At 42.3% G+C, this 19005-nt stretch overlaps 1 protein-coding gene across 4 annotated transcripts in view; it reads left to right on the top strand.

Moving 5' to 3' along the window:
• LOC131371192 (receptor-type tyrosine-protein phosphatase mu-like) overlaps positions 1 to 19005 on the top strand; it is a 209321-nt gene that overhangs the window by 39691 nt on the left and 150625 nt on the right. For all 4 annotated transcript variants that reach the window (XM_058419037.1, XM_058419040.1, XM_058419039.1 and 1 more), the window contains exon 2: positions 11091 to 11213. In XM_058419037.1, the coding sequence (XP_058275020.1) occupies positions 11091 to 11213 (123 nt within the window). The remainder of the gene's footprint in view (positions 1 to 11090; positions 11214 to 19005) is intronic.

Below are 19005 nucleotides of genomic sequence, written 5' to 3'. Positions count from 1 at the left end.
ACAACCTTCAGTGAAAAAGCAGTCAAATTATGCCTTTGTGTTTTTAACAATGCAACGCCAAAGAGCTAAATTTGAACTGGGAATATATTCTCAATTACAAACATACATACATGAAACCAGTATATGTTAAACAAAATGAGTATATTCATATAGTATAGTAGTTACACCAATCAGGCATAACATTATGAGCAGTGCCAGGTGAAGTGAATAACAATGGTTATCTCCTCATCATGGCACCTGTTAGTGGGTGGGATATATTAGGCAGCAAGTGAACATTTTGTCCTCAAAGTTGATGTGTTAGAAGCAGGAAAAATGGACAAGCGTAAGGATTTGAGTGAGTTTGACAAGGACCAAATTGTGATGGCTAGATGACTGGATCAGAGCATCTCCAAAACTGCAGCTCTTGTGGGGTGTTCCCGGTCTGCAGTGGTCAGTATCTATCAAAAGTGGTCCAAGGAATGAACAGTGGTGAACCGGTGACAGGGTCACGGGCGGCCAAGGCTCATTGATGCACGTGGGGAGTGAAGGCTGGCCCGTGTGATCCGATCCAACAGACAAGCTACTGTTGCTCAAATTGCTGAAGAAGTTAATGCTGGTTCTGATAGAAAGGTGTCAGAATACACAGTGCATGAAGGGTCAGGGCTGTTTTGGCAACAAAAGGGGAACCAACACAGTATTAGGCAAGTGGTCATAATGTTTTGCCTGGTCAGTGTATATACTAAGTACTGTAGGCCCAAAACCTCAGAAAGCTGTACAGCAGATGTCCACATGCAAATATATATATATATATATATATATATATATAATCAGTTAGACATACTAGGAACTCACCTGAATAAGCATTAACATTCATTCTGTAATGAAAAATCTTTCTTTGGGGGTTTAGAGCAGATGTTTGGAGAGAGGTTGGAGGTGACGGAGATAAAGGAAATATGTAGTGTGACAATACTGTTGTCAGGAATTCCCCCTCTGAGCATGTGGCAAGCTTCCCAGTGGTGTGAGCACTGTACGTGTTTGTTTTCTCTCCATCCGTATTTATTTATGTGCCTTTGGTTTGAGGTCCTCTCTCCCTGCGATGTCATGTGATTGTTTTGTTTTGTGGATGTGTGCACCTGTACCGTGTTAAGCCGTCATACGCATCTGTTTTTTAGTCTTAATGCTCGTTGAATGAATCGTATGCTTCCAACCTTTTGTGGCTGGTTAGTTGATCTATGAATTTGGATATGCCTCTGCCTTAACCCTAGATATAATTAATAATCACATTGATTTAATGTCCATCGCATGCATGTTACAGTTGTGTTTCAGTATCCAGGGACTGAAAGTGCTACTTGGCTGCTCAAGCAACCAGTCTGTTCCAACCTGACATTTTAAAATATATTTTACAATCACAGTGCTATAAAATCAAAAGCTATGCCTCAGATCGACTGAGAATCATTGTAAAACGGTGAAAATAACACGTGTTTTAGCTGTAAAAAGTCTGAGACAGAGAGCTGGGGGGTGAGGGGGTTTAACTGCAGCAGGTGGGCTTCGTGGACAGGGAGCCTACATTGAGAGGGAAAGGCATGAAATATCAGGTCCGTATTGAGCATACCCTTTCAGGCAATCAATTTATACCCAGAAGCTCTCGCAAAACAGCATAGATAGAGCGGCCACAAACCCACACAAGCGTAGAGGAAGATTCACTTAAGCTGTAAAAATGCATCGCGCGGAAAACAAGATAAATATAGTTATCACGCTGCATCTGTCAAATTGAGCCACACGATTCCGAGAAGAAGAATGTGGAATGTTCTATTGTTCTCCGGCGAGGGATCAGGCCTGATACTTTGTGCATCAGGAAGGAGGACAAGCCTAAGAGGAATGCGATGTGATGTGATGTGTGTGTGTGTGTTTGTGTGGAGGGGATGAGTTCGATTGCTCCTCCGGCTTGTTTTTTTCACCGTCCAAATTGAAAGCGAGCTCCACCGGGTGCAGGCGATGCTCTCATGCATTCACATGAGCACAGACAAGCCGTTCACACACGGACACACATCAGCATTCCAGCCCCACGCCGGAGGTGTGGGGACACAGAGCACCAAATCACAAATCATGGCCAAACAGACCCATTGAATTGATCTCAAATAGTCCCCATCAGACCCTCCACTTAACTAAGCCGTATGTCTACGCTGGAACATTGTATTTTCCTCCTCGAACACTTTCAACAATTTTCTCTCCATCTCTCAAACGCTAGTCCTCCGATTTCGAAAGCCGGAGTGCTGTTTCTCGTTGTGCAGGTACAATTATATGCAGCTTATGGTCATGATTTTTGCCTTGCTTAATTTATAAAACATAATCGACTGTGATATTGGTGAGTGCAGCCAAAGTTTGCTAATTGGCTAACATTAGATTTCATTTTTTTTTTAATTGACTCTAGTGCTTAAAAACACAAGCTTCTCATTAGCATGTTTTAACCTGTCTGCTAGCGTAACTGGGGTAGCATATTTATTTGAGTCTAATTGTGTTTATACTTAATATGTAAGAGACCCAGTCTTTATATTTACAGTAGATTTAAAAAAAAAAAAGGAAGCAATACATGCTGATAAGACTACATGTGAAGTAAGAAACATTCATACACACTAGCATGCATCATAGCATGTCATTTTCATACGTGTTAAGTGATAAGCAGCATATAATACAATGCTGTACAGTGACAAATCCAAACAAGTGGCTCAAATGATACCTTAGGCTAATCCTATGGCACATACTGATCTGAAATTACAGTGGAACCTCAGCATACAGACGTAACTCATTCTAGAGGCGATGTCTTAAGGCGAAAATTTCTATTGCGAAATGAATTTTCCGATAAGGAATAACGTAAATGCAGATAATCCGTTCCAGCCCCCTAGAAATAGTAGCAGTATGACCAATACGAAGCGTATGTAAACTGTATGGCTGCTTACAAAGAACTGACCCAAGCCAAGCATTCCATGTCAAGGATCCTCACAGGAAGTCGTGCCACCAAGCTTGGGCTAAAAAATAGAACAGACCACCCACGCCACCAATCTGTTAACAAAAAAAAAAGTGCAAAAAATCCTGTAGCTTTTGAAAGTTGGTATCTTGTGCTGACTAGGATTAGGGTTTGAAACCCTAGGGTTCGAAACAGCTTTCAATGATCGGTTGGCTTGGATTGGCTTTCCACTGACGCAAAGGAGTTTTGAACGGCTCCTGGATGTACGCGCAACTTCGTTCGTCCGTATGTCGAAAATGCTTCGTATGCCGATTCAAATTTCTTGCAAAATTTCAATCCTTAAGGTAAAGATTCATAAGGGAGCTCATTCATATGCCGAGGTTCCACTGCGGTTTCATTTCATTCTGTCATACACGAGCTCTCATTAAACGTGCACAAAGACATTATGAAATAAAGTAAAGCTTGAAAGGAATTAACAGCTCATTTGTGCCTATATGGTGAGTGGCACTTGCTCTGTCAGAGAAGCTAATTTGAAGCCCTAGCATGAAACGTACAAATGAGTCAAGCAATCTTCACACCGATTAGTCCACTATTTCATCTAGTTAGTTTTAGAAGCTGTAGATACTACACACTATATCACAGTAAGTAATTTACTAGTGTAATAAATGTGAAAATGTGAACTCAATACTATATACAGTATGTTGTCATGGGAAACTTTGTTCTTCATGATAAAATCACTGTTACACATGCTCTCAAGTGGCAATATGCTTTTATAAAGCATGCCAAATATATATATATATATATGTAAAAAAAATGTATTTAAAATAAACATTTTCTGCTAGGCGCTGATAACAGTAAGCTTGGGTTGCTAAGCAACATAATAAGCGAAGGTTATGGTATTATATGGAAAAAAACAATGTCTCACTTGTAATGTGGTTATTTGTTTAAAACCTGGCAGCATTCTGCGGCAGTCACAGGTGCGCAAATACCAAGTTATCCGAACAGCTTTTAGATTTCAGAACCGAAACTATAGGTTTTAAAAAATAAATTGTCATTTGTTTCCCAAGTCAGTGTTTGCTTGATGGTTTAAGTAATATTAACACGAGACCCTCCTCTCGCTCTTCTGTCTTTGTCTGTCTTTCTCGCAGTATGCTCTGGCCCTCATCAGCTGAAAAGAGAAACGACTGGCTCAGCCAGCGGGCCAAATTATCCGTCCAAATCTCACGGCCAACTTCTCAGTCTCACAGGCCAATCAATGGCACCGAGCAGCGTGGCGTGATTGATAATGATATTGAGATTGATTGTCTTAATCCTCTCCCCCATCGAGTTCCCAAGTCCCCAAACAGACCGTACATCAGTACATATTCATGCACTTCAGCACCAGTGAGAAAGGGAGAGTGAGAGAAATAAAGAGAGAGAGAGAGAGAGAGAGAGAGAGAGACAGAGGCTTGGCAGGAGCTGCCAATAGATAAGTGAAATAAGGGGGCGAACGAAAAGAGCCGGTGATCCCTAAAGGCCAGTGCGCGGGCGGCTAACCCACCAGATCCACAGGCGTTGGGCTTTAAATTGCTCAAGATTGCCTGGTGGCATGCGCCTTAAGGGAGATGCAGGCGGGGAAAAGCATGGCCTTCGTTAAAGAGGAGCAGGAACGAGTGGAGGAATGATTTCCTACAGGAGCAGGATAACAATGAAGGTCGGTAATTGCTGAAGTGGCAGAGGGAGGGAAAAGAAGAGAACGGTGCAAATGCTTGATGGAGGAGAGAGACAGGAGAACGAGTGAGAGAGAGAGAGGTGAAGAAAGATTGAGGCCTGCTGGGTCTTGGGTAGACACATGATGGTGATATATGCTGTCAGTGTTTTAATTACAGCGATAACATGGACATTAATTCTTCATAATTAAACTGCTCAGATCTTTAATCGGGTCACTGCATGTCAGTGCTTTTAGCTTTTTTTTTTTCTTTCTCTTTTTAGTTTATTGACCAAAAGCAAAACACACACAGCTTTCATAACCCATATAATAGTAGTTCTCAGTGAATAAAGCTGCACTATGACTCATACAATACCAAATAGTCTCTTTATCTACTCTATTTTAATTGATGTTAAGTCTATATGCGAGTATCCGAGTGTGTGTAAACGTGTGTGTTTGCCGTACCATTGTGTGTACGCGGGTAACGGCGCGCTCTCCTATCATTGTGTACCACTGAGAAGTTTTCCCTGCATCTCCAAGCGTTAAAAGTTTACTTTTGTTCCAGGTGCAATAACAAAAGGCCTTTTAAGTCTGACTGGAAAATCTTTAGGAGAAATTGGCTTCTCTATTGAGGGGCAGCCGTATTGATTCTTGCCCCTGGCTCGCCGCACTAAAAAGATGGATAGATTTCTTTGAAAATGCTCCGAATGCGAGGCTCTAAAGACCATTGTGTGTTCTCACGCAGGAGCAAACCTGTTTAATAACATACAGCTTCAGCCAGCGTCTCCCCGTAAACCGTTTATGGAGCCTGAAAGAGAGGGAGGTGACAGGGACAAATTTTTCAGGCCCTGGAGTCCTCTCTCTCTCTCTGTCTCTCTCACTCCCTCTCTCTCTGTCTGTCTCCTTCTGTTTCTCTCTGAGAAAATGAAATCTCTTTAAAGCACTTCCTCCTTTGACACACACAGGCTTGGTCGATTACTGAACCTGTCGTTCCTGGTTAGCCTCAGTTGCCTACCTGATGCCAATGTAGACAGGAGGCAGTAAAAACACAGAGAAGTGCACTTCAGTTCTCTAGCTAACTAGCTCACTCTCTCGACCACACGACTACTTTACTCTGTCCACATGTTGTCCCGAAGTTGCATTTATGTGTACATTTATTTATTTCGGAGCCACTTTTATTCAAAGTGACAATCTTTGCCTCCAGGAAACAAACACTGCACACCGAACCAACTTCCTGTCTTGCCTTATAGCCGGTAGGGAAATGGAACGCTGCATCTGTGTCTGGGTGTAAAACCCAAAGTGGGTGTGGCCTAAACGAGAAATTTTTTTAAATTATTTGCATCCACAGTGATTTAGGATCCTAATGAACACCTGTAGCCTGAGCCAGATGTCCTTTATGAAAATAACAGAGCACATCTGTTTCACATCTGAATCTAGAAGATTATCAAGAGCTCATTCATATTCAGTTACAACCCTAATACGCTCGAAACACTGCTATTTAGTTGAGTGTCCAGAAATCCTTACCAAACAGTAACCATTTGCAATTTTCACCAAGGGCACCTATTTCAGTTTGTCACACACTTGTCAAGTACTGTTACACTTTTTGATGGATTTTAATGGAGCAAGATGGATTCAGGGACAGTGAGCGGCTGGCAGACAGAAAAGGAGAGCAGGGAGATTCATTTGAATGCGTTATTCTTCCCGGTCCCTTTTGTTTTGATTTGCAGGAGTCGTCCCTGCTTGACTCCCAGAGGTGAGTGAAATAACACACCGGCTTTTCATTTCAAGGACAAAAGAAGTGACTTCATCCAAAACATGACCTTCGAACGGACACGCGCGCACGCTCGGCTCCCCGGAAATCACGTCCGAGACACGTGTGCAGAGACGTGATCGGATATTTACAGCCAAATAACTGTATCATGAGTGAAAGAATTTGCCCCCGAGGATCTTTTCAGGGTCATGTAATCAATCTGTCAATCAATCGATCAGAATGCTAAAACGGACTCAACGCTAAATGAATTCAAATTCAGCTTCGTTAATCTTAGTGAATTTAATTTGATCTGGAATGACTCAGCGTCCTTTTGAGATCCATGTTAAGTGCACGAGTCAAAAGATATCACTCCTGACACACTCACACTGACTACTTAATCACAAAACGCCCTCTGTCTGTTTGTGTGTAAGGTGGGATGAGGAAATTTGGGAGCATAATGACTGAACACACGCATCGATGGAAGCTAATTCAGACCCCACGACTCCACGACGCAAAAATCAAAGATTTATGCACACGGGAGCAAACGTACATTTGTTGAATGCATACACGGATGATCAATGGGCTGACATTAAGTCAGTGTTTGCCAACACACGCTGTGGGTCTCACACAGACTCACACACACACACATGCTAAGGGCTTCATGCTGCTCCAAGCGCCTCATGTAGGGCAGGAACGGCCTTTGAAAATATATAAAAGATTAGCGGCATGTGAAGTATTCAGCGGAGAGCTTTCAATGACAGCCCCGGCTCTTCTCCATGGAGCTGCCATGTTGGAGGCTGCCAGTGCCCTCGTTTTCTCTGCATTTGTCTTTTTGATGTATGACACTGCATATTAAACAGCATGCTAACCTGCTCCTGCTTTTGCCGAGCTGCATCGTTCATCTGGAAAAGCAAAACACTAAACAAGAAGGTTTATTTCTCAGAAAGACTGACACAAGTCGCATTTATGCCTCTCTTGGGAAGCTGTTAAGGAAAAGCAGGAAGCCTCAAGGGTGGCAGGGGGACCGGGCGCCGTCTCTGTTCATACTACTGAAAACAAAATCCGAGTACGCGCGATAGTGAATGGTTGTGTGATTGTGATATGAGCGATCTTGTTGGTCTGAGCTAATTGGCACTATTGGCACGGTGTTTTGCAAGCTTGGTTTGGCACTCCCTCGTCAAGCCGTTTGAGCATCTGGCCGCACAGCTGGGGCCACATAACCAGCCCAGTGACCCGGTGAACACACTCGGGGTCCTCATTAGGAGACAGAGAGGGATCTGTTGGCACACCGCTGACCGGCTCTGTTAATTAGAGTAAGCGTGATACCAGCAGCAGCATTTAAAGTACAGCGTAAGTAACTCTGGAGCTGACACTAAGATCTTATTAAATCTTATGCAAATTTGTGAAATTGACTCCTACAAGAGCTGTGCTCTGGTATCAGCCAAAATATTTTTCATATTGTTCAAAATATTTTTATATGGCAGGATCGTCTATGGGTTGTAAAAAAAAAAAAAAAAAGTTGAATTTGCTGACACTTGTGAAGAATTATATCCACAAAGACATTTCTGCTGCTAATGAGACTTGAGTTTAAATACTTTGGTGGGAGAAAAACGACAAAACAGGTCAGTATCTTATCGTCCAGCCATTCAGGACACAGAGGCATTAATCCAGGCTACACCACAGTACTGCTGAATTCTCAATTCTGATTGGTCAGAAAGCATAGATTCTTTTTTTTTTTTTAATAATGGCACCTCTGTTATTATTGGACTTTTTATAGATGACACTCCACAGACACAACAGTATAGCATTCATGGAAGGAAGGAGTCTCCAGTGTCAGTAAGTTTTCCATCGAGGACAGACAACGTTTATGCTTGTGGTTTTCCGGTCATATGACAAGCTGAAAGAGAAAAGCAGAGAAGCAGAGGCTATTGAATAAAGGAATGAATGGTCTGTGGTTGTTATTATATAAAAGATAACAGGATCCAACTTGTATTCACAGACTTTAAATGTATAATGTACAGTCGTTAATAAAATTTAAAAAAAGTCTGTGGTATAAAAGGAATAAACACTCCACTTCATTTTCCACTATAAGCATGCCACAGTCGTGTTTTATTCCTCGACTATGGCTTATTCATAATATGAAAGCCTAGTAGAAATCCAGCAGCACTGAAATCCGGAAGGCTTCGACGACTTCAACTTCGCTTTCTGCATTTCCCAGATAGAAGAGTTTCCCTCCGCTCCTTCCAGAGTCTCCTGACAGCGACTGTGTGAAAATGACGACAAGGCCATTCTCCTGTCTTATCACTCTTTCTTTTTTTACCGAGTTCTCCTTAATGCTTTCTCTATATCCCAGGCAGACATGAAGCCCGAATCCATCAGCAGAGAGCAGTCCAGGCGTGAATTCGGACGCAGACAATAGAGACGTATCTATCAGCTAACAAGCCGGCTTTAAAACCCAGCCATAGCATAGACCCCAACCCTACACAAAAAGTCCTAATTATCTCCAAGTAACGATTTCTACACTCAGACGCACACAAAAACACACACATCTTAATGCAAGAATGTGCTTTGCACATTGAACGCACGCGTGCCCAAGCTTACACAAAAGCCCGAGTACGCCATTAGGCAGTCCGGGTGTCGATGATGATGCGAGAGAGAGAGAGAGAGAGCATGCTGGGGCTCATTTGCAGCCTCATTTGGCCATTTGCTTTAAATGTCATCTCTTAGATGAAGGCAGCAAAACAAAAAGCATGCACACACACACACACACTCCAGAGAAAATTATGTATCATGCTTTAGAGGTTATGATGGATTGGTCCTGGCGTGCTGATACACTGCTACTCTAAAACCCTGAGAGGGTAAAAGCTCAGCGTTTCGGACTTTTCTGCGATGATGCATGCGCCGAAGTGTTAGAGCGCGCACTAGAGAAAGTGGCGTACGAGCCCGAGTGTGACTGTATACCTATGACAGATGGTGTGTATATGTCTGCCTCTGTGCATGAGTGAGGCTCAGAGTAAGGAGGTGTGCGCATTCATGTTCCAGCTCCTGTGTAGATTTATTATAGCCTTGTGTGTGGCCTCTTAAAATATTGATGCATTGCACCTTTGTTTTCCATTTGCTGTGGAGAGTGCATAATGTTTCAGGCCTCGCTTAAGGTTGTTCAGAATGCACTTAGCGTGTAGACGCGAGAGGGAAAAGCCTTTCTCTGGATTTCTAAGTGACGCGGTTACAATTACAATAATCGCGTGCACCTGCACTCTAGCGCACAACCGCTCACTTAAACCTGCGCTACAGTTTAACATGCTCTCCTGTAATGGCTCATTACAATAGTTTAGCAACACACCATCAAACCTAACTGTCCTGCAAATCTGTACTGTTGTGTAGAGTTTTTACAGACTTTATAAACTCGGACACTGCTTTGTTGGTAGAAGATTAAAAACAAATATGATGTTTTAAGCATTTCACTGATCTCTCCAAACGAAAGGAAACAGGATCACGTTTGAGATGAGTAAAATGTCTATGTGTAATCTTCTAAAGGAAAATGTCTTCCTATATTTAAGATATTTCCATGGCATGGTGTAGGAGGTGAAGCCAGTTGATATTCAAAATGGCCGATGATGCAATACTTGTTGTCAAAACAAGACTTTCAGTCCCTGTGATCTAAAGTTGTGAGAATGTAGCTCTTTTTCCTGTGTTTCCTCACTTCAGTGCTCCCTCTGCAGCGATGCAAACAAAGCTGTCAGTAATGCCATGTCCGTTGCTGTCGCAGCGTCTCGTCACTTCGAAAAAAAAAGAGAGAAGATAGTAAGACGCTTGGTGTGAGCCAGACGGGTGTGTGAACGGAGGCTGAGAGCTTATTTTGTTCGTAATTTATAATTTGGGAAAAGAAAAAAATCAGTCATTGAACACATTTTAATATGTGAAAGACATTCATTTGTTTGTAGCCATGCTAGTTCTGTAAACACGAGCAGTTAAGTAATGAGCGTGGTTAAGCGAATAATCACGTTCAGCCTGAAACAAGTGCAAAGTGCCCCCTTTAATCTTGGCTCATAAAAGCCTCTTACTTCGGTTAGGTAGTTTTTTAACAGATTCGAACGCTAGACGAGAGCCTAGCTTCCAGCTAGCAAAGAATTAGTTTCTCGCTTTCTTCTTGATGTCTTTTTCCTTTCTTCAGGTGTCATTAAAATAATGGCACTATAACTCAGAAGACGCACACACTTCACTGCATGTGTGTGGTCACATCTTCATCAACTCGCTGCATCTGTGAATGCACACGTGCGTCCCGCGGGAAGGATTAGGATAGATGAGAGCTAAACGTGAGATGATCGGCGAGGGAAGTTTGGTCTCATACCAGCGGGAAAATGAATCAAATTTATGCCCGATGGCGCGACAGGAGCACGCCGCTTAACGATGATGGAGTTTGGACACTTCATTTCTGTCACTGTGGAATTGGCCTGCCGCGCGCCTAATGATGGTAATATATGTTACTGTGCGCCTGGCGCACCCATCCTTCTCTCCATCTCACTTAAAACCGCTCTCATTGTTTGGCAGATTGCATTATGAACACCCGTATTAGAGGCAGGAAAGAGGAGGAGGAGGAGGAGGCGAAAAATAGCGGGAGAGAACATACTTTATATGTTCATTTATTTGCAGGATGAGTTAATGGAAAACGCTACAGCGATATTAATTCCCCTTCTCTTTTGTCGCAGGCGATTGCAGCTTCGAGAAGCCGTTCGGGGCGTGCGGCTACAGCCAGGGACGAGATGACGACCTTGAGTGGGAACAGGCCAACACCAAAGAAAAGCCTTCCACAAACCAATGGATGCCTCCTGGTGAGCTTTACATAAACACTCATCAACACAACCAAAATAACCACCCACACGCATGTTCTTCTAACCATGATCCACTGAACTCACACATCCGCAACGTACGGCTCTTTGCGCCGTACGCTCAACGTTACAGATTCGTATATATTTATATAACATAGTAAATTTTACAATACATTCATTTCCATGCCAGATGCTTTTATTTAAAGTGACTTACAAGTGAAAGAGAAAGTGAAGCCAGGCACTGAGATGTTGAAGAAGCCAAGTGCAACAAGTTTCTGCCAAGAGAACACTGTAGGAAGAACAAAAAGATATCTAGTTATCTATCTAGCACTAGAGCTTGTACACTTGCACGATGCCTGCATGTGAGCGGTGTAACAGAAATGCTTTTGCCCTGTGATCATGAGTTCAAATCCTGAGAATGCCACAGCCATCTGTGGTCAAGGGCTAAGGGAGCAAAGGTGGGTGCTCTCACTGACACTAGCTCAATGCGGGTGTTCCCTTGGAGGAAGCGTTTGTTAGCCTTCATCCTCCTCACCAGTTACCCCAGGTGGGTAAGGCACGGACTGGCAGGTGATTGAAAAGGTAAGGGGTGCATTTAAGTAGACATTAGATTTGAGAAAATAAATCAAACAGGTTACTACTGTGTTGCTGAGACTGTGTGAGCAGTCTACCATGTGCTAGTCGTAATGTGAGATCTGCCCCAGTTCCCGAGCTACTGATCATCTTGAATAAGAATCTAAAATGAAAGACAAGAAACAAGACAACGGTCTTCATCAAAACTGAATCACACACACCAGTTCTGTCCATGTTCTTTAAAAAGTCTTTATTGAGAGTAGGTTGTTGACAGACAAAGTAAGACAAACGGATGCTTTACAGTGTAATTAACATCATGTTTCATGGATTTATAGTTCTATAAAACGCCACCAAAAGCTGTTCTGGAGCTCATACCTGCAGGGGATAGTGCTTAAAGAGATTACGCCTCATAGAAATGGCTCAGAAGTAAACAAAAAAAAAAATCAAGTGCTGCAATGACCACAGCTGTCACTCTTTTCCAGCCTGTAACTTCCCAACAGTAACACAGCTCCAGATCTGACTGCAGGTACAAATGAATTAATGGCCCTAAAATGAGATCACCGCTTCCCGCATTGGCAGTTCTCACATCGATATCAGAGTCGCAGGGACCAAGAAGAAAAGTTGTGGATTGAATCTTAATTTTCAAAGCTGCTCATCTGTTTAAGCTTTACCACCAGCAGCATTGAAGTGTATTTGATATTCTACGATGTTTTTTGTTTTTCACGTTCCCCAGCATATCTGCGTTTCTCTTGTTTGCTTGCTCTCCTGCTTTTTCTCTTTACTCTTCTAACAGTGAATTTTTTATTTGATTTGAGATGAGCCAGGAGCAGAGATGAGACTGTCAGCACCTGCAGAATTAAATCAGACCTAAGCCATTTTTTCCCCCTCATCATCACAAAGATAGCAGTCTAATTGAATGAATATTGTTTTCCTATTAAATCAAATGGACACACACACACACACACACCGCACAGATAGCGTCCGTCTCACGTTCCTCGTCCTCCTCCTTCCCTCCTTTCTCCTTTTCTCCCTCAGAGTGACAAGGGAAGTCACTTGAGCAAGAGCCATAGAATTTAATAAGAGGCCTGCACTAATTCTGAGGTGCCTTTGTGTTGTATTGAAGTGTGTGTGTGTGTGTGTGTGTGTGGGTGTGTGTGTTCAGTGAGGATGATTGCAACTCAGGAGAAATGAACTGACAAAGCGAAACACATTTACTTTGCTGGAATTGATCTGTGTGATCCTTGTGTGTGGGTGTGTGTGAAGAGAAGGAAGAAAGATAAAATGCCATCCAGTGTCCAGTTCTGACCTGTAAATGGACACTCCGTCTCTCCACGTAGCATCTCCAAGCCGATCATTTGTCTAGAAGCTTCCATTTGCATGAGAATGTGATCGCGTCATCCCCTCAGGCTATGCATTTACAAGGCCTCCTTCCACGCTACCTCTTAAACTTGAGGTAATTAGCAGTTTCTGGCTCTATCCCTCTTTACGAACATCTTAAGTAGCAGTCAATGCACTGATCTGCCTTTCAGCATAGTGTATATCGGTCTCCGATTCTTTCTACGTGAAGGATGTAATGGAGGATGACAGAGTGCACACCAGAGAGGCCTCCTGTTTTCTGGAGTGTCCGTGCACATTTTATTGTGTCTTTCCTCTAATAAGGCATCATGTTTACATGAATCACAAGCAAGATGGCCACAGATGGCAAGATGGCAAACATGCAAACTTAATTTAGTCACTTCTCTCTGAGCATATTGACCGTATTATCATGAATAATAAACAAGTCACGCTCACATAAACACCAACTACTGACTATTCACTGTGTAATGTAATCATGGCTGATGTCGATGATAAACAAGGTACCCTGATGCACATGCACACGCACTCACATGCCGACCTTAACAGATAAACAAGCACAATCCTGGTGAGATTAGTCACTTATGGCAGCGTCTGGCCTCCTCATGACCGGAGCAGAAGGAGCCTGGAAGCACCGCACATGACTGTTTGCCCAACGCGTCTGCGTCTGGAAGCTAAAAGTTTAAAGCACCCCGAAGGAGCTCTTATGTGTTCAGATCAAAGCGGGTTGAGCGTACTGGCAGATCAATCGCCCAACGTCAAATAGATACTCTCGTGTTACAGAAGACGCATCCATAGCAGCTGTATTGATCGACTCGAAAAGTCTGTAACATTCACTTATTATGATACTTTGAAAAAGGTTTTGAATTCGAGGGCTCTCATAGTAAAAGTTGTTGCAGGCTAACAGCAAAATATTATAATAATAATAATAATAATAATAATAATAATAATAATAATAATAATAATAATAATAAATGTGTGCTGAAGACTTCCAGCAGTGAGTCATTTAAGACATGAGCAACTGCAACAATGGCAACACGATAAATTAAAATAAAAATGTTTGACCTATTTAATAGTTAGCTGCAAAGAATACAGCCAGTCTTTACACTTTCCTCCGGTTTTCTTTCTGTTTCCTCTTAATGCATGACTCTCAGAGAAGAAAAAGGTGTTGTGGAAAGTTATTTAATGTTATCACTTATGTTGTAGCAGCTAGAGCTCATGTATGCACTAAGAGGGCAGATTTTGGGCATGTGGTCATATCAGAGAAAGGTAAGTGTGACGAGAAATTACATATTTTTTTATTTCTTTGTAGCTGTTAAAAAACAACATTAGAACACTGGACAAATGAATCAAATTTGGTCAACCAGAATTGAGAATTGAAATCAGGTTGGTTTGAGAAAGTGTTCATTATTTTCTGAAATAGTCCTTCTGGTCAGTTAACAGATCTGAAGCTCATGCAAGAACACATAGCATTTGATTAGATATCGTCACTCTAATGGACAGGAAAATGAGACATCAGAGCCAGGCATGACCGGTCCACTGATAGTTGAAGCTGAGTTTGTGCAAAGCTCCTCGGGATTACTCTAAAGTTGCTTAAAAATGTTAAACTGTTCAAAACCTGACATCTGCTCTGTAAATACCTCAGTAGAGGTTAAAGAAATACCTAAAACCTCTTGATGCACCCTGAAACAGAGAGAAAACACACATGCTGGTGTTAATGAAGACCAAGGGCGCATGTGAATGTTTGTAAGTTTCCTACCCTGTTTATAATTTCTATGAGATGCCCGAGTGGGTGCTTGTTTGATGAAAGGGCCAGGAGCTGACTGCATGATTTGGCTGCTTTAATATGACTCAGAGAAGCTTGCATAAATGCATAGGCAGACTTCTTTTCCATGATGAGTAAAACTAGGCACACACACTTAACACACACTTAAAGACCCATCTGTCATGAGTTTCCCTCAATTTATTAGTTCTTCATGTGCTTTTGTTCATATTCTGGTTTCAGTCCTGTCTCTGTCCCATCTTATCACTGGTTTGTTACCCTACTGTGTTCACCTGTTCCGTGCCTCCAGGATTATCATATTGTGCATTCTGGCCTCCTGGTGGTCCAGAGGCAGGAGACCATGCTCTCATTGCCATGGCCGATTCCCCGGGTTCGATTCCTGGGCAGGGAGCTAACCCAGCCACTGAAGCATTAACTCCCAAGCCCGGATTAAATGGGAGGGTTGCATCAGGAAAGGCCTCCGGAGTAAAACCTGTGCCAAATCATGCGGACAAAATGATCCGCTGTGGCGACCCCGAACAAGAAGAAGATCATATTGTGTGTTTTCTTGTTTGGGAATGCCTGCATGTGCAGCTATGACAAGAATCCTTGGACATACCTCACACAGCACACTATACCTTCTTTCACTCAATTTCTTCTCCTTCACAATTCTCTCTCATGACTTCCATTTACTGACTAACAGCAGACCTGAAAGATACAGTAGAACCCTATGATTCTGTGTGTCTGTGTGTGTGTGTGTGTGCTCAACAAAGAGGACTGAAATGTTATCTAGTGCTCAAGTGGGGTCCTTGAAGCATAACCACTGGGTCTGTGATTTTCTAATTTTAATACAGTGGTGAAAATCACATCCCACTATTATCAGTGTCTGCCTACTGGTTCTATGGGTTCTATCTGGCTCCAATAAATAGCCATAATATTACTGCAGCTACATATATTCATAATTCTGACCTCAGGAGGGGGTTTTACTATTAACTGTAAAATTTCCCTTTTTTCTTCTTCCTCATTTATGTTAAACAAAGCAGAGTTCTTTCCAAACCCTCATCTAATGCACCTTCTTTTGGTGTTTCTTTTTCAAGGATCAGAAATGTTAGGTCTTGTTAGATTTGGGACTAGACTCTGAAGACCAGCTCAATGCTAACAGCAGGCTGAATCAGTGAAAATGGTCATGCTTGTAAGATGCGTGGTTGTATTGCTGCTAAAAAAAAGTGATCATAATTAAAAGTTGTTTTGCTTCACAGGAAGAGCAAATGAAACAAATGACTCTAACACATGGCAAATACTTTTGAAATCACGCCGCGGGTGAAAAAAGTTGCCTCTCTATGTAAAAGTCCTGCTGGGATCTGACCTTGCTGTAAAGCGCAATCTGTAATGAACTCTAATTGGTGCTCTGCTTTTTCTGTTAGGATTTCTCACTTCTGAACAAAGGCCTAAGCAAAGCCCCCCCAAGTATTTCTGTCTTTCCCTCCACGCAGTTTGTCTTTATGTCTTTGCTTTGCCCTCTCCTTTTGAGTGTAGCAGACTGGCAGGAGCAGTGCTGTGGGTCCCCAGAGTAGTCTTGTGGGAAATAATAGGCAGGGCACGATGGAAATGGGGGTCTTCTAGCCTAGATTAATTAGCTTTTTTCCACCCGCGCTCTATTATGCTAAATACTATATCAATCTTTGCTAAGCCTGAATGCCTTATTGTCTGGGTTGCAAATGACTATGCAAAAATATGTGTGCAAGCAGGAAAAAATTCCGCTTCTAGTTGACGCGGAGAGTTTCATTACTCAAGGTGTTAAGGCAGGAGAGTGTTGCGATTTTTTTAAATTTTTTTTTACTGCATCGCTTATTACAAAGAATATGCATGTATATACAGTATATTGTACCAGATGCATATGGAATATTTTTTTTTAACATTTCTCGTATGTTTTCAAACAGCAGTCTCTTGTCTCAACGGAATACTTCGTATTTATTTCTCATTTATTAATTGCCATGTCTAATGTTACCATGTTTTGGTATGTGCCATCCAGAAATCCAGAATATTCATCTCTCAAGATCAAAAGTCATTATTTTAATGAAGTCTTGACTCTGAATTAGTTGTGTTCATTTTCTCAGCCTCATTAACTGAATTAAGCACTCTGTATAATGCTTTACTTTACCCCCGTCTGTGCATCCAAAAGTTGCTGGCATTGTCATTCCAAAGGGAAGTGAGGCATGTGAGGAAGCCGGACTGAAGGACATTAGACATTTCGATCACATCAGCCAGACATGGAAACTGTTAAACGGGAAGGAACAGGCATGATGTGAAAATAAGCTAATTGGATTCTGTGTGTTTAATCTTCTGAGGAAATACTCTGTACTGGGGAAAGTCAAAGAGGTGAGCAATGACCCTCTTATATGATTATGGGGCAAGTAGCGACGCACGAGCCTCCATCTTTTCATCTCGTATTTCATATGAATTCAGGTGTGATCTGTTGGATTGATTGTTTTAACAGTGAAGAGCTCTTAGACTTTCAGTAAGAGCGTTTGGGATTAGTGAGACCTACATTGAGGGTGTTCGGGAGTTGTCCGACTTTTATTGAGAGTGTTTGGGATTAATCTGTCTTTCAGAAAGAGTGTTTTGGAGTGGACAAACTTACAGTGAGAGGGGAAGGGATTGGTAAACCTTTCAGTGAGAGTGTTTGGGGTTGGTAAATCTTTCTGTAAGAGTGTTTGGGATTGATCAAAGTTACAGTGAGAGGGGATGGGATTGACCACACTTTCAGTGAGAGGGGATGGGATTGGCCAACCTTTCAGTTAGGGTGTTTGGGATTGGTGAGTCTTTCAGAAAGAGTGGTTGAGATTGTTCAGGCTTTCAGTGAGAGTGTTTAGGATTGGTCAAACTTACAGAGAGAGTATTTAGGATTGGTCAGAGTTACAGTGAGAGTGGTTGGGATTGGTCAAACTTACAGTCAGAGGGGGTGGGATTGGTAAACCTTTCAGTACGAGTGTTTGGGATTGATCAAACTTACAGTTAGAGGGGATGGGATTGATCACACTTTCAGTTAGGGTGTTTGGGATTGGTAAATCTTTCAGTTGGAGTGTTTGGGATTGGTGAGTCTTTCAGAAAGAGTGGTTGAGATTGTTCATGCTTTCAGTGAGAGTGTTTAGGATTGGTCAAACTTACAGAGAGAGTATTTAGGATAGGTCAAACTTACAGTGAGAGGGGATGGAATTGGTCAAACTTACAGTGAGAGGGGATGGGATTGGTAAACCTTTCAGTAAGAGTGTTTGGGATTGGTAAACCTTTCAGTAAGTGGGGATTGATGAGTCTTTCAGAAAGACTCGTTAAGATTGATCAGGCATTCAGTGAGAGTATTTAGGATTGGTCAAACTTACAGTGAGAGTGGTTGGGATTGGTCAAACATACAGTGAAAGGGGATGGGATTGGTCACACATTCAGAGAAAGTGTTTAGGATTGGTCAAACGTACAGTTTGAGTGGTTGGAATTGGTCACACTTTCAGAAAGAGTGTTTGGGATTGGTCAGACTTACAGTTAGAGTGGATGGAATTGGTCACACTTTCAGAGAGAGTGTTTGGGATTGGTCAGACTTACAGTTAGAGTGGATGGAATTGGTCACACTTTCAGAGAGAGAGAGTGTCTGGGATTGGTCATACTTACAGAGAGAGTGTTTGGAATTGGTCAGACTTACAGTTAGAGTGGATGGAATTGGTCACACTTTCAGAGAGAGTGTTTGGGATTGGTCAGATTTACAGTTAGAGTGGATGGAATTGGTCACACTTTCAGAGAGAGTGTTTGGGATTGGTTAAACTTACAGTGAGAGGGGATGGGATTGGTAACCCTTTCTGTAAGAGTGTTTGGGTTTGGTCTTTGGACTTTCAGTGAGAGTTGTTGGGATCTTCACTGGAGGGGGTGGAATTGGACAAACTTTCAGTGAGAGTAGGTGAGATTGGACAAACCTTCAGTGAGAGTGGGTGGGATTGATAAACTTTCAGAGAGAGTGGGTAGGATTGGTCAAACTATTTCAGAAGGAGTGTGGGAGGGATTGGTCAAACTATTAGATGGAGCGCAGGGGATTGGTTAGAATTCATTTAGGAGTGGGAT

Source organism: Hemibagrus wyckioides, linkage group LG20 (genome assembly GCF_019097595.1).
Source record: "Hemibagrus wyckioides isolate EC202008001 linkage group LG20, SWU_Hwy_1.0, whole genome shotgun sequence".
Classification (NCBI taxonomy): Eukaryota; Metazoa; Chordata; class Actinopteri; order Siluriformes; family Bagridae; genus Hemibagrus; species Hemibagrus wyckioides.
The sequence above is the reverse complement of the archived record's forward strand: the minus strand, read 5'-3'. Positions and strand labels throughout refer to the sequence as shown.